At 49.8% G+C, this 23,495-nt stretch overlaps 1 protein-coding gene and 1 non-coding gene across 10 annotated transcripts in view; both read left to right on the top strand.

Moving 5' to 3' along the window:
* LOC144121578 (cholesterol transporter ABCA5-like) overlaps nucleotides 1-23,495 on the top strand; it is a 101,223-nt gene that overhangs the window by 51,722 nt on the left and 26,006 nt on the right. For 6 of the 9 annotated variants that reach the window (XM_077654863.1, XM_077654865.1, XM_077654859.1 and 3 more), the window contains 8 exons: nucleotides 9,379-9,477; nucleotides 10,288-10,560; nucleotides 11,516-11,651; nucleotides 15,132-15,250; nucleotides 16,415-16,638; nucleotides 17,567-18,045; nucleotides 21,141-21,303; nucleotides 22,204-22,552. In XM_077654863.1, coding sequence (XP_077510989.1) covers nucleotides 9,379-9,477; nucleotides 10,288-10,560; nucleotides 11,516-11,651; nucleotides 15,132-15,250; nucleotides 16,415-16,638; nucleotides 17,567-18,045; nucleotides 21,141-21,303; nucleotides 22,204-22,552 — 1,842 coding nt within the window. Of the gene's footprint in view, nucleotides 1-73; nucleotides 437-9,378; nucleotides 9,478-10,287; nucleotides 10,561-11,515; nucleotides 11,652-15,131; nucleotides 15,251-16,414; nucleotides 16,639-17,566; nucleotides 18,046-21,140; nucleotides 21,304-22,203; nucleotides 22,553-23,495 lie in introns of those variants that run through there. The other 3 variants (XM_077654864.1, XM_077654866.1, XM_077654862.1) reach the window with 3 other exon arrangements.
* Nucleotides 7,711-7,782, top strand: TRNAE-UUC (transfer RNA glutamic acid (anticodon UUC)). Its single transcript has one exon. It is a non-coding gene; the product is annotated as a tRNA-Glu (tRNA).

The following is a 23,495-nucleotide window of genomic DNA, read 5'->3' as shown; positions in this document are numbered from 1 at the left end:
CTAGGAGTTGATCAACTAATACGGGCAAGTGCGGCGGTTTTCTGTTTTGCCCTCCGGAAATAGGGCCGCCCTGGGAGAGCACCCTTCACACGCTTGATGGGTGTTGCGAAAGTGCCTGCCTCGATCTATTTACTGCGCGCCGGGAGAGGAGGAGGCTGGCCGACGCTGCTTCGCGTCGTTTCGCAAAAGCGCTCCGATTTTGCGCCATTTTTCGAATTAGTGTTCCGGGTCTTTGATTGTTTTCCGTACGTATATAACACTCTAAAATGTGCCCGCGTCGATCTCTATCGCGACCGCTTCCTCACGGACAGGTGAGTTTGGACGGCTTCCGCTCCGAACCCATCGAAGGGACACGCGACGCGCAGTTCCATTCGTCGTAGCCACTGCCGTCTCTACATTTATCGGAGGATTTTTCGTCGGGGATGTCGAATTCCAAGTGAGTGGAGAAGTCGTTTTCAACTCTGACCTCAAGAAAGCAACTCACGCCATTCCGACAGAGCAGATTAGCTTGCTGCTTTTCGAATGGTGTGGAGCAAGAGATCTGAATTGGGTTTCGCATGGGATTTAGCGTGTCATATGAAGACAGTCTCGAAGGGCTAGCTCGAGCCTCGGAGGCGCTTTGAGAATGCCGATTAGCGCACGATATGTGCGCAGATAAACTTGGGCATAGCAAGCGAGTCGACTTTGTGGCTTTTTAGAGCTCTCAGTACGTGGACTATAAGAGGGGGGGGGGGGGGGGGGGGGCATTTTTGAGTGCGCATGATCGCTGTGGCTATGTCGCTTGCGCTAGAAAACACATTTTTGCTCATTGCTTGGTTTGGTTTTATAGATTTATGGTAATAAAGATCCCAAAGCGACTCAGGCTAATTTCAGCTCATTGCATTGTGAAGAAAAATGCATTTGCTTTTAAGTGATACGAGATGTCAGTACCGCTTTCAGTTGGTGAGTGCGGAGTCAGCGGAATACGAAATAACAAGAAAGGCATTTCTGTTCGACCTGCAAGCTTGCGTGAACTTTTTCGGAAAAACTGCTGCACTAAAAAGATGGCTGTTTCTGCAGCGTTTAGTTGGAGTGTTAATCTCGATATACGCTGAGCAGTTTTTGGCTACAGTGCATGTTTATTTAGAACCAGCGCTGTAAAAAAAAAAAACTGCGAAAAGAGAAATTTGACGCGTATTGAAGATTCACTAAATTTCCGATGTACTGCACTGAGGAAAAAAAATGTATATTGAAATCCAATTTTCTCAGCAGTAGATTCAATGTCTTGGCTGCCGAACAAACACCACCATAGCTATAGATCCAGTTTAACCAAGATGGATGTTATATGTAGTTCTCTTCAGCGTCTCTCTTAATGTGTCCAGCTATGCTGCAGTCAACCGACACAAACATTTCAACAGCCAGTTGCCAATCCTGGTTGACAATGATGAGTTTCATTACACCTTCACTTGCGTGTAATGGCGATTTCTGGTCGACCGAAAAATGTGCTGTGAAGCGTTTTATATGAATGTTTCTTACGGCCCCTTTCTGTCGCTCAGAAGCGGGTGCAGCCGGCCTGTCGAGCTCAGTTTGCTTATAGCTGTAGCTGGTCGGGATGAATCAACTCCCCCCCCCCCCCCCCCCCCCTTTCTAGCACGGGGCGGTTTGCTTATGCTGACCCACATGGCAAGGTGCATGTAAACGGTCTGCTCAACGACGGGGGAAGAGCGATGGGTCACGACAAAAAAAAAAAAGCGAAATTCCCAATCGTGCAATTTCCGGTTCGAAGCTCGGAGCTGGCTCCCTCGAAACGGTTCCACGCAAACACAGTCGGATCCAGCATGGTAATCCCGGCTCCTGTCCCCGCTTTTTCTTTTTCGCGTTGTGTTCACGCTTACAATTTTATGGGGTCCACACCCGATATGATTGTAAGGAGCTTGCTGAGGAGCTCCAGACATTTGACGTAGTACGTTTAGCGTGCATTTGTGAATGGAGAGCGTTAACACACGAAAGCGGACGAGATGAAGACTGTGCACGGAGGCTCACTATCCTTTTCTCGCTAACCTACATTGCTTAGATCTCCAGGACTGGCGGGTTCTCCCGCGAGGGGACATTTTAGGTGCCCGTGTACTGCATGCGCCACGTTTTGGGAGCTGCGTGAGTGAGCACACGCCTTCTAGACTCTAAAATGAAAGGATTAAAGAGGGAATAAGCTTTACTTTAGTGCGGACAGCCTACTCTATTTTTACTCCCATACGCTTGTGGTGGAATGTGTTCTACTCAGACGTGTGTATCTATGGAAACAGCTCAACTCTAACCGGGCTGACAGGTTCACACCGTTCCGTTCCCAGAACTACTTGGTTAACCCAGTGTAATTCTCCCCTCTCTCTTACCCTCTCGATCAGGACAAATGTACACCGAATACGCCCCCCTCCTCACCCATTCTTAGAAAAGAAAAAGTAAGATTATGCGCACGCTAGTGCGCATGATTTTAGATCAAGGATGACTGTTTGTGACAGTCGGAACGCGATGGTGGCAACGTACGAACGTCCACTGAGTCGTCTTTAACAACTTTGAGGTGCGAACGAAAAGTTAACGTCGCTACTCAGTGTGCGATCCTCAGTGTACACTGTTGTGATCGGAGGCCCCGACAGCGGGAACAGACGAGCCCGGCAGGCGCCATCGAACTATGTTTGACAAAAGGTGCTGTCGTCCTGAGAAGAGGATTAGGAACGGCTCCTGGCGACGGTGAGCTGTGACGAAAGGCCTCTCATCCTTTCGTCCAGAGTATGGAATGCGGCATTCCTCCCGAACTGCGCCCTCACGTGGACCGGCAGAAAGACCCGAACAAAGGCGCCGGAACCTCCCCGCTCGCTTGCACCTGCGCGGCCAGACAAAGCTAGGGCGGACACGGCTGATTCATCTTACCCTCTGGAATTCACGGGGCCGTCAGGACATATCTTTCCCACGGAGGGGATCACCGCCTGCAAAGCCAACGACCTTATGCACCTGGTCAACCCGTCGGAAACAGCATTCCAGGACCTCAAGGCGCCAGGATTCCTTATCGCCTGTGCACGTGTTAGTGAGGGCGGAGCGGTCACGGGGTTAGGGCGGAGACTATGAAGAGTGTGTCTGCCCATTGGACGCTTGATCAGCCACCGGTTTCCCTAGCTAGGTGCCTAGGGAATATCCACTGTATTTAAGCCGCAATTTAGCTGGTTTCACGGCACTTCATCTCTGACTTTTGGTCTCCCTGCTTCTGTTGTAAATATGTAAATAAACCTTCAAGTTTACCAACCCTCCTGAAGGCTTCCCTCCGTCGTCTGCAGAGTTCATCGTCATGCGGTGAAGACCTCGGTCCCGATACCCAAGCATATCAATACTGAACGGGACCCGTTAACGCAATTCGTTTACAGGACAAAATATGACATTGCATCGTGCCACCATGCGCAGGTTTTATCCATCTGTAAATAGCCTGCGCAGGCTTTCGACCTTTAGAGCTCGCCCCAGATTTCGAAACTATAGGCACGTTCCCGCGAAATCGGACTGAAAGATTTCGGTGTAAGGCAAGAAAGAGGAAAAGAACGACGTTTCCCGAAGATGGAACGTGCGAAGCAACATACACCAGACCGGGATGACATAGATGCGTGACGGCGCGTTGGCGTGCCTCAGAGGCCTGCCGTGCGCAATCAGGGCGGCCTCGTCGCACAAAGTATCAGGCGCGCAAGAACGTATATACTTGCGCGGTGGTCACCGCCACTACGGGGCAGACGCACGCGATCGCACGCGTCGGCGCGTCCACGTTTCCGAGCCGCGGTTTCCCTGGGAACGCTGGGCCCGGGCTTTGCATCGACCGAATGACCCGCCGCGGTCAGCGCGTGCACGATGCCCGTGCACTTTACACCGCCCCGGGACGGAGCAGCAGCTTCCAAGGGCTGTCTGCGCGTGGAGGCAGTACCCAGTGGCACGTGTGCTGTGGGAACGCGATCGACGCTCGCGCACAGCTGCATCGTGACCCTGTTCGGTGCTGCGCTGAGCGCCCGCCGAAGCGCACATAGCGGCGTTTACCAACGGCCCGCGAGGCATCGCCTGTCTGCGCAAGGTCAGATCGCACTGTTCTGTCAACGCTTGTAGCGTGCTTGGCTCGGGCTGCGGGAACCGTTCTCTTTGTGCAAGACATATATGGCAAGTGTTTTACGTTCACATCATTCAGCCGCAATGCGACACCCCTGATATACAGCGCGTTTCACCTAAGACTTTACACAATTTTTTTAATATAGGCGTTTTGAGTTAGGCCCCGCCGCGGTGGCTCAGTGGTTAGGGCGCTCGACTACTGATCCGGAGTTCCCGGGTTCGAACCCGACCGCGGCGGCTGCGTCTTTATGGAGGAAAAACGCTAAGGCGCCCGTGTGCTGTGCTATGTCAGTGCACGTTAAAGATCCCCAGGTGGTCGAAATTTAACCGGAGACCTCCACTACGGCACCTCTTCTTCCTTTCTTCTTTCACTCCCTCCTTTATCTCTTCCCTTACGGCGCGGTTCAGGTGTCCAACGATATATGAGACAGATACTGCGCCATTTCCTTTCCCCCCAAAACCAATTATTAATATTATTTGAGTTAGAAGAGAGCTTTTTTCGGCGTAGCATTGTAAGCGGCATGCCCATCTTAAGTAACATCCATATCGGTTTTTTAGAATTTCGAAAACGCAGTTACCCTCGGCGCTGTGCCCAACAAATTTTAGCTACATCGCGCCAAAACCCTTGCGCCTTCGAGAAGCACGTAACTCGTCGAAATAGCCAAAATTTCTCGGGCCACGGCGCCGAGGGTAACCGCGTTTTCGAAATTCTAAAACATTCATAAAGATATTACTTAAGATGGACTACACGCCTCTCAATAATTAAGGAGCCTAACTGTAATAGCTACAAAGTAAACTATTCAATATTAGTTAACCAGCCTGCTAGTTAGCACGCCTTAGCTGTATTCTGATGTACTTCACCGGTGACATTGCTATGCCGAAAAAAGCGCTCTTTAAGTAAAAAAGCCTATTTTTTAAATTTGTGCAAAGCCTTAGGTGAAACCCTCTGTATATTCCTCGTGAGATGCGGAGTGGAAATTGCTCTACCGATATTTTTCATGCACCAATAGGATGTGGTGACTGAGCCCGGAAACATGACTGAAATATTTTATTCGTTGCACGGGAGTGCAAGGAATTATGTTTTTTTTTTCGTTTTACTTCGACCATATACTCACCAAATTAAACCACATGTTCTATAAGTAGTCGGGAAACATCTTTAGCTCCAAACCTGCTTCAATGAATACCGCACCTCCTATTCCGCTGTCGAATTTTTCTATTTCCCCATTCTTGTAGCATAACGCTACGCAAAAGCGCACTCTTGTGATGAGGAGTATTGGCTACTGCTTCTTTCTTGTGCAGCGAAGACGCTTAGATGACATAACTACTACGTATCGTCCCTCACGTACTTTGCTGTTTTTTTTTTTGCTTTTCCTGTTAGTCTCGCATTATTTTCTTGGTAATCATGTTTGATTTGTAACCGTAACGCTCCGATGTGCTTTTACGCTTGAATCTGTATAACTCTGCCCTTTGTACGTAAACCTGCGTTATTTTTCGCGTTTTACCCCGCCGCGGTGGCTCAGTGGTTAGGGCGCTCGGCTACTGATCCGGAGTTCCCGGGTTCGAACTCGACCGCGGCGGCTGCGTTTTTATGGAGGAAAAACGCTAAGGCGCCCGTGTGCTGTGCGATGTCAGTGCACGTTAAAGATCCCCAGGTGGTCGAAATTATTCCGGAGCCCTCCACTACGGCACCTATTGTTCCTTTCTTCTTTCACTCCCTCCTTTATCCCTTCCCTTACGGCGCGGTTCAGGTGTCCAACGATATATGAGACAGATACTGCGCCATTTCCTTTCCCCCAAAACCAATTAGTAATAATTAATAATTATTCGTGTTTTAACTGTCTATTTACTACGCTGCCCAACAAAAGTTTATTTTTATCTGCTTTGTAACAGGAGGTCCCGCTGATAGTCTCAACTTCGGGACCTCCTTCTGTACTGTTTATTACCGATGTAACACGTATTTAATTGCAAATGAACCTCAAACTTAAGATGAACAGCAGGAGACGCAAAAAAATGGTAGTATATCGTGTGGTCAGGAGTAGGTGTAAGCATGAAATCTACGGTCATGAAGTCATGCTACACACCGTTAGAGTTTGAAATATTCAGATTCCAATTCATTTTACAGAAATAAAAAAGTCGCATCTGTACTGGAAACCACGGTGTAGCTGTGCAGCCGCCTCGCGTATAGACGGCAGTGATTCCATCCGGGTGCTGCAGGGTCGCTGCATAAAACAGCGGAATTTCGTGCGCCTAAAGCACCAATACAGGCGCTGTCGCATTGAGCACTAAAAGTACACCGAAGGTTAGGAGAAAAAAAAAATTCGGGTCTCTAAAGCGTCACGTCGCGGTACTAGGGGCGTCACTATGGTCAGCGTCATCTGGTGCGATGTCCTGGACCCCGACCCCCTTTCCACACACTCACACGCACACACAGAAAGACGTATGTTTGTAAGCTTATTTCTGCAAGAATGAGCATAAAAACAAGCAATTCGACATTTGTTTTTTTGTAGCGAAAGCTACATTGGCCACGAGCTTACAGTTTGGCGGTGGTCGCATTCGCAACATGGTCGCACCGCACCACGTGACCAACCAGGTGACCAACCGCGTGACGAACCACGAGACAACTAGCCAGACAACCAGACTAACCTGGACTTGCAATCAATATTAACCAAGGCTAATCAAACTATGCCTTAGCTTTCGCTACGTATATCCTGGCATAGCCGAGCTAAGCCACCGCCAATTTTTGAAGAAATACTCTAATAAGTAAATAAACTGAACAAAGGCTTTTTTGACACGCATGATGAATGCACTGACTGACAGCGTGAAAATTAACAGCGCAGTTAAACTGTCACGAGTGCGAACATTGTGTGAGCATCTAAAAACTCGCGTATATGTGTATGTTTTAGAGTGATATTCTCGCAAAGCGTGCGCAAGTGTGGGGCAAGCGCGATTTCATCGCCACCTGAAACGTTTCCAACACGAAGGCTGGGACGGCGCAGTTGAGACCCCGCATAAGCGGATAACGGGAACAGAACGCGGAAGTGAGCATTTGTCAGGCCAGTTGGCGACACATTGTGAAAACTGCTCAGCGCCAAAACACACCCGTCAAAGACTGAGAAACTCTCGCCATCTTTGTTCTTTCAAGAGCTAATAGCAAGTCGGCGTTTGTGGCACTTGCCCCCTTTGTCCTGTGTGGTTTTCGAGCTATGCGTACTGCTGTCAGAGCTTCGTGATGTACCCCGCCCCGATATGTTGCAATTAGCGGGGAAATAAATTATGAGAACAGTGACCCGTACATTGTCCTTCGTCCACTCCGTTAAGCTGCCACTTAGTGAGCTCCTTTAAACTGCCTGGATGCCTCTCACTGTCGAGTGACGAAATTTATGAGGGAGAATCCTGGCACTCCTCCATTTGCTTGACAAAAAAAAAAAAGATGCAGTATATATGTGTGAAGGCACTCCAATGTCTATCGCCAACCTGCACTTTCTGTTGATGGGTCGTTACCCGGATATCTACCACGGATAACGATTATGGAAGCAGCCAGATAAGATTGCGCTGGCCGTTGCTGTACATAAATGACAGCAGCTCAACTGCCGCCCGTGCTCCGGCATGGTCTAGTGGCTAGGATACCTGGCTTTCACCCAGGAGGCCCGGGTTCGATTCCCGGTGTCGGAAGGATTTTTTTTTTTCACCGACATTATAGCAACAGCACATGTTACGTGGAGCATTGAGTTGGTCTTCTTGAGTTTCCTGCCAAGTTTCTTTTTTTCCCCCTCTTCAGGTTACTCTGAATATAATGGGGTCCAAAGTCGCGAACACTGGTAAATAGTGTTTCTTTCTTTCTTCTTCTTTTTTTTTTTTGCTGGGACAACGAGCTAAACCTTTCTGCATTTTGATGTCGACACACACATACTTGAGTACGTGGATAGTCTGGGGCGTTGAGTTAACCGTATAGCGGTTGTTGTGCGTAACACTGCCCTTTCAAAGCGCTTCAGGAAATACAAGATGGCGTACCGAGAACCTTGCTTCCCCGGGACAAGCTATCATCAACTCGAATGCACGCTATAGCTGCTTTTCGACGTTTTCCGGGTCGCTGTCGCATATAGGTTTGACGGGTGCTGCTGAGGCGGATAACTGAATATTTTTCACACCGTGTGTGTTCTTCTTGTTTACATGTCCCGTCCCGTGTGTTGCACTAAGCGCGCCAATCAGTCTTTCACATCCTTCTCGCGTAGCTTCTCCTTAAAGGTCAACGCCTCTGGCTTTTGTCTACGCGTCTGCGTGTCGCGAGACACCAACGCTATCGCAAAGAAGGGCGAGTGCCCATCATTGAGTCAGTTCGCAAAGGCTCGGCGCCCCTTCAGCTGCAGTTGCTGCTTGTTGAATGCTGTCACTAATGTCGCCTAGCATCCGCCTTTTAAGAGCGAGAGCTGTACTTCACATCCAAACCTGCAAAAGCTGATTCATCGCTGAATTCCGTCATTGAATGAACGAACGAACGAACGAACGAACGAACGAACGAACGAATGAATGAATGAATGAATGAATGAATGAATGAATGAATGAATGAATGAATGAATGAATGAATAAATGAATGAAAATAATTGTTTATGGGGGTTTAACGTCCCAAAGCGACTTAGTCTATGAGGAACGCCGTAGCGAAGGGCTCCAGAAATTTCGACCACGTGGGATTCTTCAACGTGCACTGCCATTGCACTGTACACGGGACTCTAGCGTTTCGCCTGCATCGAAATATGACCTCCCACGGCCGGGACTGAACCCGCGTCTTACGGGCCAGCAGCCGAGAGCCATAACCACAGAGCCGCTGTGGCTGCCCAATTAAGTGAATAAATAAATATCGCCGCAACTGGTATTTGAATCCACGGCGGCGCGAACAGACCAGCTTCGCTGGCCGCTGCACGACAGCGCTATGCTATCGCCGCAGCCTGTCACGCCTCGTGTTAAACTGCAACATACTCTCGCGCTGCGCATAGCACATCGTCGTCTCCATCTACTTCCACCTGCGGCGCGAACACATCAGATCAGCTTAACCTCGATCAGAGCTTAATTAACCTGAGTCTAGTATCGTCACCAGATGTGCCGACGACCCAGCAAAGCAAAACATGGAGCCAGTAAGGCTAAAAACATGATTTCGCCCTTATACTCGGTTTAACTACGTTACAACCCTTCCATTTTTTTGGTTAGGCGAAAGTGCCCAATTCACTATTAGCACTCTCACCGTGGCGTTATTTTCCCCCCTTCCCTCGACAGATGGCGGTGCCACGACGTAACATGTTCTGGACCCAGCTGTCGGCCCTGATATGGCGCAACTACCTGCTCAAGAAAACGGAAAAGGCAAAGACATTCTGGGTGAGTTCGCTCTCACATCACCGCGTTAGCCCTGAGCCTCGTGCGTGAGAGGCGGAGAAGTGCACATCAGTCCACAATTCCGATGACGACGGAGGGCTACGTGACCCAAGCTGTCAGGGGCCATCTTTTTCCAGGCGTAGAGGAAGCAGCACCTGGCACAGTAAAACCTCTGGTGTACTACCATGTCACGTTGGGTGCGCCAAACACCGCTACACTCCAATAGAAAAGAAACCTTAATTGCAGCCTTTGTAAGCACGGTCGTACAGCTACAAATATTGAGCGTCGAGGACTTCGGGGGAGCTGAGTCTAGCCGCTGATGTTAGTAGCCGAGTTCAGCCGCAAGGTTGTGGCTTTGTGGACATTATTTTGCATTGTTGGCGCACTGGTAACCCTATCGCACCGAGGGAGCTTGCTCTAAACTTTATGAGAGTGCCTTATCTGTACACTGCTGTCTGGCAACGCTCAAGTGCTTTTTTTTTCGTGCCCAACTATTCTGGACAAAAGCATTTTTGATCGGTAAGCCATTGACGAGCGCAGTTTTCTCATATAGTGTAGGATTGCACTGTAACAATCAATTTTTGTTTTAAAATAACGTTTTTGCTACCGTCAAAAGCGTTCCCCGTTGGTGTTCCGTGGAAACACTTTAACAGAAAGAGTTTGCTACATATCAGAAGAATGGACAATATTTCCGTAACAGTATCTTACAATTTTGCAATTTTCAAAACCATTGTCCGCGATCGAACATGTTGGACACGATAGGCTCTACACACGAGCACCGTGCCTGTGTGCATTCCGTAATCCCCGTCGCAGGAGGTGGTGATGCCGCTGCTGATGGTGGCCTCGCTGATGAGCATCCGCAGCGGCCTCAAGCCCAGCTCGAAGCCGCCGCACTACAACCCGATCGGGCACGTGCGCCTGGTGACGCCCTCGCACCTGTCGCAGCTCACCGGCGAGGTGATGGCGGCGCCGGCCACGCCGCAGACGCACCAGTTCATGCGTGAACTCATCAACTTCCTCAACGCCAACACCTACACCAGCGGCTTCAATTACTCCATCTACAACTCATCGCAGGAGATGGAGGAGGTGGGGCCGCCTTCACGGGCACCTCCCGATCTGAGATTCAGTTACCTTCTGTCTTCAGTGGTTTGGAAGCACCCTTAGGTGACCCCTGGCTCCCGAAGGAGCGCTGACAATGTCAAAGCAGTAACTGCGTGTAAAATATACAGTCTCGCATACAGCTAGATATCACCCGTAGACGAATGACAGTGGTTTCTTAAACAGACACCTCGCTGTGTCGTCTCCCAGCGGCAACCTTCGCTCGCTTTGCTCACGGGTAAAAGTCTGTCTGCCCGTTTGCAAGAGAACAGACAGGCTGCAACAGTCCAGACAAAAGCAGTGGTTGCGCCCTGTAAGGTTCTCGCCACAGCCAAAGCCGTTGCTATAGATTAACATACTGCCAATTACTGCACCACACTTTCGGTGCTTATAGTCGGGGACAGTTCTCAAGAGATATCGCAGTGACTGTCAGCCCTTCCGAGCGCGTTCCCGCAGTGTTCGAACGTTAGACGAGACGGCTGGATTTGCTGCGTTCGCAATAGCGTTCTGCATTTCCCCCGCGCTGGCAATTCTCTCCGCCAGTGCAGTTCAAGGATGCATTTGCCAGTCCAGACCGGACTCTTAAAGCTCTGCGCGCGTAAGGTAACCTCATGAGTGGTCGGCACACGCGCGCTGCCCAGTCACGACAGGCAGCGTGATATGGCAACCGAGGCGCAGGCTATTGGATATGCGCAGCAGTGTGTGCATTCTTGTCATGCTTCTCTCACGATACAGCTGCTTGCAGGTAGTGCAGTAGTTCGAAGGATGTTCCGGGCCGTGGCACTTCTGTGTGCTCGTGACCTATCATATCTGCAAGCCAGTCAAGCGCGCGGTGAAGTGTTCGTAACTATGTACTTTAGATGCAGTGCATTCTGGGATGATTACCGGAAGCCTCATTCGCCTGGGCAGCGCCGACACAGGTCTGCTCTCTGCCGTGTCGCAGGCGTATCGGCAAAACTCCACGCGGTCCCTGGTGGGCATCTTCTTCGAAGGCGCAGACCTCGCTAACAACGGTTCCTACCAGCTCCGGTTCCCTCTGCGGCACCTGCCTTCGCCCGAACTGAAACACGTCGGCATCGGTGAGGAGAGACGTCTTTGCTCAAACTCCGTGAAATCAGTCTTCGTGAACTGGCCAGCGTCGCTTGAATTCGGGAAATAAATATGCCATGAACTCGCAACATCAGCGTGCACAACATTAAATTTTGCACAACCGGCGTAAATTGCAAATAGAGCCTGAGAGGGCTCTATTCTTAATCAAAGTCGCACTAGCAGCTGTTTACATGGTCGAGCAAGCACAGTGCGCTGATAAGAGGCAGGAAACTTAGTTCGCTGTTGGTTAATTGCTTGCACCCTGTCACGGAGGTTGTGTGATGCTTTTAGAAGTAGTCTGCTGACTGTTGGCGTGTTCTTTAATGAAGAGCTCCAACTCAGACTGTCGCTGTTGTCACTCACCTCATATATTCCGCACTGGTGCTGCTATTCCCGTGCTGAGCGATTGAACTTTTTTAAAGAGCGCTCGCACTGATTGGGTCGCCATTGTTGCAGTCGATCAAGAAGCTGTCGTCAGTCTCTTTCCCCGAAACGCGCGTTCTCTGGAGTTACGTTCAAATCTCACCTCGTGGAGTTGCCACGCTGCAAAGCGCGACCGACCGGAAACCAAAGTATATGCCAAAAGCATGCGCATCAAGCGCCTGGTAACACAACAGGCTATCTTCAGAGATGCACGGAATGAAAGTACATGTTTATGCTGCTTATTTCATTGTACCTTTGAAGGAACCATTTTCGCAGACCGAGAAGCGACCAGTCCGTGTATAATGGCTAGCTAACGTACATGATGTCCTTTCTTCTTTTTTTTTTGTTCAAACAGCGGCATCATAATTCTCCCAGACTCATGCATGTGAAACTATTTCCTGCTAGAAATAGAGTTCCTGTATAGTACCTCTAGCTACGAACACACAGCGACTATAGCTTGGAACATATGCTGACTTCCAAACATGTTCCGAAAGCTCTCTGTTTAAATGACTGCGTGCGTACATTTAATATGCTTCAAATTTGCGAAACAGGATTTGAAAGGGTGTTAATGATCTCGGTAATGACAATGGCGTGCTAGGCAAAATGAATGGCTCCGCAGTAGTTCCTCATATGCAGGCCTCCGTAAAATGAACGTAGGTTTTTACCCGCGAGCCGCATTGCTGTGCAGTTTCTCCTGGATTGCCGCAGCACGCTTACTACATGTACCTGCAGTCGAAACTCGCTATAACGAAACAGTTTATAGCGAAGGAATTGCCATTCCTCTTGTAACTTCCCGTAGAAGTCCATGATTAATATCTTATTTTTAGGAAGTAAATTTGCCTACAACGGGATATAACTAACCTCCAGTGAACCCCACATTTGCCATCTTGCGCTGGAAGCGCCAATTCATAACGGTACCCGGTACTTGCGTAACGAATTGATGTAGCAGATCGCAGATGCCCCTTTCTCTAACCTCCTTGCTGCATACAGATCTCTGCGCGCGCTCTGCTTTTCTGGTACCATGCGGAATTTGTTTCGCAGCATGGCCGCATGGTTAAAGCCGTTTGGCAGTGTGTTTGACTTGTTCGGAGAGCTTGACGATATCGAAGTTGCACCGGTTTCACGGCGCCTATAGGGACGAAAAATCTGATGGCAAAACAATTTTCATCGATCACAATGCGGACATGATCAGTGCTTTCGGTGTGGAGTACGCGTTCTCAACACTACATTTCTGCTATGCGTGGAAACATAGTGACCGGCGTGCCTTTGAGCTTTGCGGAAAAGCCAGCAAAAATGGGTACTCGCGAGGAAATTGCCGTCTCCCACCTCCTTTTGCAGCGGCTTGTATCGGCAGAAGCAGCTAGAAAACGAAACTATATACTGTAAATTATCTCCCTGCCCTTTGCAACATTATTCCTCCAAGACCCGCTGTCTAGTACGTGAAAAAGCTTACGGGATGCGAATTTGCGGGGAAAAAAATTATGCCTGCGTTGCCTCGCTAGAAAGTTAGCCGTTATTGGTTCCAGCGGATGTGGCCGGCATGTCCGTTCAGGATTCTATGCTTTTATTTTATATGCTCGTCCTGACTGCGCTCATATATATATATATATATATATATATATATATATATATATATATATATATATATATATATATATATATATATATATATATATATATATATATATATATATATATATATATATATATATATATATATATATATATATATATATATATATATATATATATATATATATATATATATATAAAATGTCCTCTCGAACCCACATCCCGTGAACTTTTTTCTTCATGACTGTACGTCTACATTGTGCCACGTGGTAGGCGGTCGATTCATGCGATGAAATCTCCCGCAACGCACATTGGCGGCACATGAAACGCCTGCTACGTTGTCCACGGTAAACACAAGGTAAGCCCGTTGACACGCGGCGGTTGCAACCAAGGTTGCGTAACGGCACAATGAAGCAACGGCTATAACGAAGAAATCGCGGAGCCCCTTGAAATGCGTTTTAACGAAGGTCTCTTGTACCGCGGTTGCAAAGAGGAGTGCCTCAGCGCTGTAATGGGGCCAAACTTGCTGTGACAGCTTACGTGGGGATCGTAAGCTGCGTGACGCGTTCGTTTGGAACGAGTGTACTCGGTTTGGCATGTTGCGGTGGCTTCCTTTATGGTCATACACTGTGCTCTCCAAGGTCAACAGCCTCGACGTTTAATATTGGTACATCTCTCTGCTGACGGGGTGTACTGAAACATCGCGCGCAGACAATTTCATCTGGGCACTTCCTGAGCGGCTATATCACGCACATTTCGACGCCCCCCCCCCCCTTACTGAAAAATGTATGTAGGTTTGAACGGGTCAGCAAATAGTATTATGGCACATTTGGTTTGGCTTTATAGGATGGACGTCCCAAAGCGGCTCAATCTATGAGGGACGCCGTAGTGGAGGGCTCCGAATAATTTCGACCACCTGGGGTTCTTAACGGGCAGTGACAATGCGCAGTACACGGAATTTTCACATTTTTCCTCCATCGAAGGGCTACCGTAGCGGGTGGGTTCGAACTTTACGACTTGCATGCACTGTGTGATGTAAGTGCACGGTATATAACCACGGGTAATGGTAGTTATACGAAGCCCTCCACTAAGGAGTCACTCAAGGGCTGAATCGCTTTGGGAGCTTCATCCTATAATGTCAAACTAAATGGGCCATAATCCTACTTGTCTCCTATTCAAACCTGTACACATTTTTCAATAGGGCGGCCGCGTTAATTGTGATGGACACTCTTGGATAGTGGCTCTTTTAGATGGCTGAGAGTGAGATTACAAAATTGGGTTGTCGGGCGCGAAACGAGGTTAGGTGTGATAAGCTGTCTGTACTTCACTCTGAACGACTACTCGGCCAGAAGGCCTATTCCCACGAGCAACCTGGCTGCGCTTTTCTCCCGCAAAAGTGATTTGTCTGAAAAAAACATGGCGGCCTTCTTCCTGTGACGGGGAGACGTGTTTTCTTTCCCCTCGCCCTGTCGCAGAGATGTGTCGGATAAAGCACTTCGTGCACTCGTCGGACGCCGCGCTATGTCCAGGCAGCGCGTACTACTCGAGCGGGTTCAGCGTCCTCCAGGCGGCCATCGACTACACATTCCTCAAGGTAGGTGCATGGACTGACACCGGCGCCGCCCTGCGGAGCTACGCGCAAATGGTCAGATCTGTGAATCGCTTTGCATCTGCATGATGGAAAACAGCTATAATCAGAAGAAAATCATCTGTCCTCATAGTAATCGTCTAGCAACACTGCTCGCACCAGGAGACAGGGTGGGGACAGCTCATGCAGACAGAGACGTGATGCACGGCGCCATTTTTCTCAGACGCGGTCACCTAGAGCAAGTCTTTGGAGCTCTTCAACCTAACCAGTTGGGGAAAATTTGCATAGCGCTCATTTATCAATATCCGGCACTCCCATTGGTGCAAGAGTGAAACAGGTGACGGTTGCGCCACTTGCCCCGATCAGATGAAATGTACTGAAGGTGGTTGTGGTGGAGAATAACTTGTGATGCCCTGGTGCCTCTGTCTGCTCATCTTTAGAGGTCTTCTATAAGCTTTCTTTGATAGTATAGGCAGCTTATACAGGTTTCATATATGCATAGTGAGTTCCGCCGAGAGCCGTACACGTGAAGCACTGGTAAAGAGCCCGCGATTAATTTTTAAAAGCATGCTTTTCGAGGTAAAAAGGTGGCTTTTACGGCAAAAAAAATACCAGTGTTGGCGGACGTCAGAAAAGAATTGAACGGTGTGATCTTGTAAACTCGTTCCAATTAGAGGTTTGTAGCCAACCATTAGTAATAGCCATGTTTCTTTAGAATTAAAAAGAAAAACGCGATTACTTTTGCCGCTGTGGATAAACGAACGTTGGTTGTTTTTCGCTCAATTCGAAAATCGCGCGCCGTCCGCGTGCGCATAGCGACGTCGATCAAATCACGTCACTCCGCGGCGTACATACCACGTGACCTGCTGTGTCCCGCGCCACCGCCCTGCACTACTCGCTTCTGCTTACTGCTCCTACCTTGGAGGCGATGTGGTCACGTGGCACGTGCGCTGCGGTGTGACATTCCCGGCAGGGCGTCACTTCCGGGCAACGCGAAGGGAAACAACGTGCGAAAACAGGCGCGCACACGGAAGTGCCCATGTATACCAGTAAGCGGAAAACCGGGCAAGCAGAGCAAATCTGACAAGCGTGTCCACTTTGCGTATATACGTCATAAGGTTGGCTACAAATCAGTTGATGTCCCGCGTTAATTTCGCCGCGCATGCGCAGATGTGGACCAAAAGCGACCTTAAGCTCCCCGATATCGTGGTGCGCCTGATGCCCAAGCCGGCGTACGTGGACCCGGGTACTACGTGGCGAACCCTGGTGCCGCTTTACCTGACACTGGCCTTCTCGCCCTTCGTCTCCGTCCTGTGCGTCAACATCGTGCTCGAGAAGGAGCGCAAGATCAAGGAGGGCATGCTCATGATGGGCATGATGCCCTCGGCCTACTGGTACGACTCTCCCTCCGCCCGCACGCCAACTAGAACTGTCATTCTTCAAAGACGATGCTGGGCAATTGGGCACATGCTTAGAATCAAAGATCCTGCAGCGCACAGAGGAATGCATATGCTCAGCGCAGAGAACCAAGGGGGCTCGTCCTGTGGTCTCCGTGCTGAATGTGTGTTCTCCTTTGTGCCAGAAGGTTCTCTCTCAGGAACTGTCACTAGCGTCGCTGATAACTGCTGTCACAAGGGCACGTTTAGGTGGTCTCCGAGGGCCCGATAATCTGGTGAATCGCGAAGCGGCCTTGTAATCACCCACGTGCCTTGACAATGGACTCTGACGCGTCAGGTGTTGCCGATGGATTCCTCTGCTAAAAAATAAACGGCCGACAACGGTACAGAAAAATTTTAGAAAACGTACTGTTTGCGTTTGTAAGCAAATCCTAATGTCTTCGGCGTTAACAGCACACGTTTAGAGATTTTTGCATCAGTGGTAGTGAGACTTATTTTTATAAAAACTCTTGGGCGATCATCGCGGTCAATCGTTTCAATGTGTTAGCAGCCAGAAGTTCGTTATATATGAGGTGGACAACTTAGGTTCGTTATATCCGAGGCCAAGACATTAAATTTTGTTATATCCGAGGTGGCGGAATACTTCGGTCCATTACACCCGACGTAACACAAGAAAGTCCATTATATCCGAGGTGAAACTAAGGTTCGGTATATCCAAGATTACCACACAAAAAGTCGTTATATCCGAGGTGGCATACGGTTCGTTATATCCGACGTAGTATACTAAGTTCGTACCTGCCGTGGCAGCTGGGCCACCTGCCATTGGCTACTTACTGACGGCGCTCACCATTTACTCTTGCACTGGCCTTTCTTGAGGCAATGCGTTAAAAAAGCCACGCCCACCCGCGGTCCCCTCGCGTTGCAGGACTGCCTGGTCTCTGGTGGAGGCCGTGGTGGTGGCCAACGTGGCGGCCATCATGACCTTCATGGTGTACGTACTGCGCATCCTGCCCAACACGGACATCCTGATCGTGTTCGTGCTGTCGCTGCTGTACGGACTGACCATCGTCATGTTCAGCTTCATGGCGACGCCCTTCTTCGACAAGTCCAAGGTGGCCGGCTCCGTGGTGGGCCTCATGATGCTCATCTTCAGCTTCTTCTACATGCTCGCCGTGTTCCTCAAGGGCCGCGTGTCCACGTGGGTCTTCTACGTCCTGGCGCTCCTGTCGCCGGCCGCCTTCACGCTGGGCGTGGAAAAGGTCAGCCAGATGGACGTCAAGGGCGCCATGCGGTGGGACCACGTGTTCGACGAGGGCTTCTCCGTGGGTAGCGCCATCATCATGCTGACTGTGGACATCTTCCTCTATGGGTTCCTCGCCTACTACTTCGACGCCATCGTGCCCGGTGAGGAGACCCCGAACCGACCACGGGTAACGCCAGCCTAACGATAAAGAGGCACGACGGCGTATGTGTCGGGGTAGCGACCGCACAGGTCATGTGCGGGCTGCAGCTGTGCTGGATAGAACCTCAGTTCTGACGCCTGGAACGTCAGCCGCGTGACTTTATGTGGGAACGAATCGCAGAGAGCGCCGCAGCTGGTCTAGTTCAGCTCCCTTACGGGTCTTAACTGCGATTCTCTCGGCAGCTGAATCCGAGCGGATATAATTTTACTGCGCAAGGGAGAATGAGTGGCATTAGGCGAACATATGAACGTGTGTCTCTGCGTGTGCCGCCGAGTGACGCCTCCGGCACCTGCAGCGAGCCGAGCGCGGGAACCGCTCCAGGACGGGAGGCGGAGGGGCGGGCATAGCAACGCCTCCAAGCGAGCGGTGAGTGTGGAGAGGAGAAAAGCGGGGCCGAAAACGAGCCTGCGCCATTGGCAGATCACATGCGGCACGCAAAGGCGAAATGTGTATAATGCAATAAATGTAAAGGCATAAAGAGTAGTCAGCGAACCATAAAACCCGACCAAGCTAAAGCGAAGTGTAAATGCAGCAAAAGTACATCTTCCTCTACGGGTTCCTCGCCTACTACTTCAACGCGATGCAGCAAATATAAGCACAATACCTGCAGCGAGCCATAAAACCTCAGCCAAAGTAAAGCGAATTGGTGCAACTTTCAGGCAATGGGATGCGGCAAAAGGGCAAGGAATCATCCTGAAAGCGAACTGTGCTTACGCAGTTCATCGCATCAGGTCATCTGTGTGTCTGTCAATACCTTTTTTCGTGCTTCCCTTTCCCGCTCGCCAGAAGCGAAAGAGCAAAACAAAAAGCTGCGGCTAGACACGCAGCCGATTTTTCGCAGACTTCAGTTCAAGCTTTCCTCCGTCTTTGTGCCAGGATTTCTCTGTGGTTAGCATGCACAGTGCGACACTTTAGCACCCCTAAAGCTCTAAATATCTGTAAGGTAAGGAGAGCTCTTGCCCTCATTTTCCAAGCCATTTTGAGCTTTAGGGATGCTGTAATGGCTCTGTTACACGTGTAAGAAGTAAGTCACGCAGCCTGGTTACTTTTTGGCAAAGACTGCGTGTTACGTAGTACCTGCATGCATACCAGTGTAGCCTGTAAAGCGTGCACTGCCGCACGCACAGTGGAGAAACCCACTTCGCATCTCGCCTTACTTTTAATGCGAAAGCCTTTCTTGGCTCATGAGTGGCGTGGACGGAATTTGTCGACAGAGGTTGTCCGAAAAAGTGTCCGCACTTGTATGGTAGTTAAAATAAGAAGAAAATAAAATTGGGGCATAGGTAGGAATCGAACGCGGGCCGCCGGCGTGCGAGACGGTGACGCTGACATCCCGCCACGACACTCCGACGTTTGGAGCTAAATAAAGGCGCATATAGTGAATGCACAGTTCTTAAAAACGCATCTTTGAATTATGTACTGAGGCCGACATGAGCGTGTGACATAAGAATCTTAATTACAGAAGTCGCAATCAAGCGAGTAACAAATTTTCTCCGTTCCCGGTAAATTCCATCCATGCTTGGCGTGCTGTCGTGGCGCCGTCATGCGGCACCCACTGAAAACCTGTTCTGCAATGTAGAGCGCGGGCCCAGCAGATGACGCAGGTGGCGGATCGCACACAGCTTTCGCATTTCCGCTCGTAAGGAGACTTAAGCTCATCTCATATTTTTTGCGTTTTTGATATTACAGCGTGAGGCTCGTCCACATGGCACGCCATTGTGCTGAAATACATCCAAGAAGCGAAAGAAGTAAAAAAATTAACGCTAGGAGGGCTTATATTTCATCCAAAATTGTGTCAAAGAGGTACAAGGCGCTTCATGAATGTCTCGTATACTATACAGGCTCTCACGTAACATTAAAAAAACGCGAGCAAGTTTTGTATTTAAATCTGAACAGATAATGCTGGCGCTTCCCTAGAACAAGCGAGTGTAGTTTTGATTTCGAGTTAACCGAACTAATGAAATAATTTACGGGTGAAAACGCATGGTTTCACTCATGTAGGCAGAAGCTCAGTGCTTGCTTCGTTTCAGACATACTTGAGATGATAAGGAAACATTTTACACTGCCAATGCACACATTCCTTCAGGCGGCAAATGAGAAAAGAAGTGCCATAATATTGTGAGTCAATTTATGATAGTCGTTGCATTATTTCGTTATGCTTACACATCTGGAACGAAGGCCTCCCGCGCAGAAACATGTGACGTGTTAGTGGGAGGAAAGCGAAAGACTGCACAGATTTGATCGAAGTCAGTTTTATCGTATTTTATCAGCGTCATCACCACCAGATCTGCGTATACTGCAGGACAATGGTCTCTCCCTGCGATTAACCTTAACCTGTGCGAGCTGCGGCCTCCTTACCCGCAGAAACTTCCTGATCTCATCCGCCCACCTGATATTCTGCCGCTGCCTGCTACGCTTGCCGTCTCTTGGAAATTGCTATGTTACTATGAGGGACCATCGGTGATCTTCTCTTCGCATGACATACCCTGCCCACGCCCGTCTATTTTCCTTGATTTCAGTTAAGATATAGTTAACTTGTGTTTGTTCCCTAACCCATTTTGCTCTCTCACTTTCTCTTAATGTTACGCCTACCATTCTCCTTTCCATACTTCACTGTGCTGTCCTCAATTTAAGTTCAAAGCTTTTTGTTAGCCTCCCAGTTTCGACACCACAAGAGAGCACCAGCAGGATATATCGGTGGAATATTTAGGGGAATGCCCGAAGGTGGAGTAGATTTGTAATAAGGGAGTAATTACTCATAGACATTCACCCAAATGCAGCCATACGGCTAAGCGCAGCCGCGTGGCTGAGCTTGGGTGGATGTCTATGAGTAATTACTCTCTTATTACAGGATATATTGAGGGTGCCATCCAAGCGCACTCCAACCCGTTCTTATTCTACTGGTTATTTCACTTTTATGGTCCGCATCCGTAGTCTTTACTAAGCCTAGAAAGATGTAGGGATATTTATGGTGAGGTCAAGGGACCCAGCTGGGGTCGAGTATTTGAGCATTGCTAGAGGGCTGTTCCGTCGCAGGCGAGTTCGGCCACCGACGCAGCCCGCTGTTCATCTTCGGCTGGCTTGGCTACGGCCGACGGCGCAAACCGTCCGATGCGGACGCTCTCGGCAAGCCTGATACCACGCCCAGCCCCGACGTTGAGGACAGGCCAGCGGAGCTGCTCGGACGGGAGGCCATCAAGTGAGAACGCTACTGAGGACCTCAGTGTCCTTCTGTTGCCTGAAGCAGGAAACTTCAGCATGTTACTGGGACGATAACCTTACGCGATTTACCTTCTGCTTCAAGCGTTAAAGGGTGCAACACTTTATAAGAGGTTGCCTCGCATTTTTTTTTGCATTCATCATATCGTGAAAAACTTGAGTGCTCAGTGGATTTACATAGGTGGCCTTAACCATCGTTGGTGTACAGCTGCCCTCATAGATGAGTTACCTTTCAGTGAGTTTAGGTTCGGCGAACAACTCGGGGAACTTAATAACGCAAATAAGCGACAATATGCAACTCCAGCTTTCTGAATTCATCTGATATTCGGCGGTGTTTTTTTTCTGCGTGAATCGACTTGGCTTTAAGCTCAGTGGCGACTGCGCCCAGTGTTGACTGAGTATGCCAGTGTGACACAGGCTATGCACCACGCGAAGGCTGTGCTAGACCTCACTGGCACTTGGAAGCAAGAGCGGGCCAAGCGGCAAAAGCGAGAGAAGTGGCCGTACAGGTGTCGAGCGGAACTGTCGAGGTACCAACGTCTGCAAACAAAAAAGCTCCCCGAGCGGCTTCGTGCAACGGGTTCGTCAGAACGCAGTTAAGACTAGGGCTGCTTGTTTAAGAAAATGTCACTAAAACCATCTGGGATAGCTGAGAAGGGCATTTCGCACTAACATGAGAAAGTGCTTCAAAATTCTCATCGGGAGAGAGTAGGTGTAGCCCGCACCTATACGCATGCAACTGCCGCGTAGCTGCGTCATTGCTGCGGCTGCCGCAGGGGGCTAGTGAGAACAAACTGCGTAGAGTGTTAGACCGTGACGTCTCATGTGAGGTGCTTCATCGAGGCAGTACGTGAGGCACTGTTCATTGCCCGTGCTGCAGGGTTCAGGGCCTGCGCAAGGTGTTCACCTCGTGGCGCAAGGACCCCGTGGTGGCCGTGGACGGCGTCAGCCTGACCATGCACGAGGGCCAGATCGCCGCGCTGTTGGGCCACAACGGCGCCGGAAAGAGCACGCTGCTCAACATGCTGGTGGGCACGCTCAAGCCAACCTCGGGCTCGGCGCGCATCTACGACCTGCACACCGAACGCGCCGAGGACGTGGCCCAGATCCGCTCCATGCTGGGCGTCTGCCTCCAGGAGGACATCCTCTTCGACACGCTCACCGCCAGGCAGCACCTGCGTTTCTTCGCCCGCATGAAGGGCGTGCCGCCCACCAGCATCGACCTCGAGGCACGCCGCTACTCCTCCTCCTTTCAAGGAGGTTCCGTTTAGTTCACCAGGCTAGACGGAAATACGAGTCGTGTTATCTCTTCTGTTAATTGTCTGTCTGAGACCAGAAACGGGCGATATCGCTGCTGTTGGTCGCATACGGTGCGCACTCAGACAAGCTGCTCGCAGTAGTCGTGCGAACTTCTCGCGACCGATGACGAGCGACAGCGTGCCCTTGGCTGCGGCCGGCGATTCCCGAAGGTGATCGACGCAGTTTGCGTGCCAGCGAACGGTGCTTAACACCATGCAAAATGTATAATGTTACAAACGTGGCAAGTGAAAATGCCGCAGGCAGTAGGCATTCGTGCTTTACAACACCACCAACGCCATGAGTATTACAAGCACGCATCGGGTATCTTTCCTGTGATTCCACCCTTTAGTCATACCTGTGCTGTCAGCATTGCGTGTGCGGAACGACGCCGCCGTCACAACGCGTGGCTGCGGGCTGCCCAGGCAAGGCAACAACTGCAGGCTAACTTCTGCTGCTTGTGCCTGCATGTATGCTAGGCGCAATTCTGACCGGTAGCACCTATTCTCGGCACTGGGAGAGTAAAATGGGCAAGTTAAATGCGATTTCGTCTCTTCTCGTTTTTATTTTTCCCCAAGAGGAATAACTCTCGTTTCCATGCTCCGATTTCAGTTAATCTTTTTGCCCTGACACCTGGAACGATTGAGGAAACCTTTGAGCCGGAATGGTCGGCACTGATAAAAACGTTGCAATGCCCCTAAAAGCGTTGCAATGCAAGGCCCTAATCTCAAGTGATGGCTTTGAGGCATGTAAACAGAGCGGTAAATATATTAATATGCAGAGTCGTAATCAACGGCTATGAAGCGTTACAGCCACAGCTACAAAAACTGTGTTTGCCTTTGCAGTAGGCTACGTGCTTATGAAGTGTGGACATTC

This window comes from Amblyomma americanum, chromosome 2 (genome assembly GCF_052857255.1).
Source record: "Amblyomma americanum isolate KBUSLIRL-KWMA chromosome 2, ASM5285725v1, whole genome shotgun sequence".
Taxonomy (NCBI): domain Eukaryota; kingdom Metazoa; phylum Arthropoda; class Arachnida; order Ixodida; family Ixodidae; genus Amblyomma; species Amblyomma americanum.
This window is presented reverse-complemented; position numbering and strand designations above follow the sequence as displayed.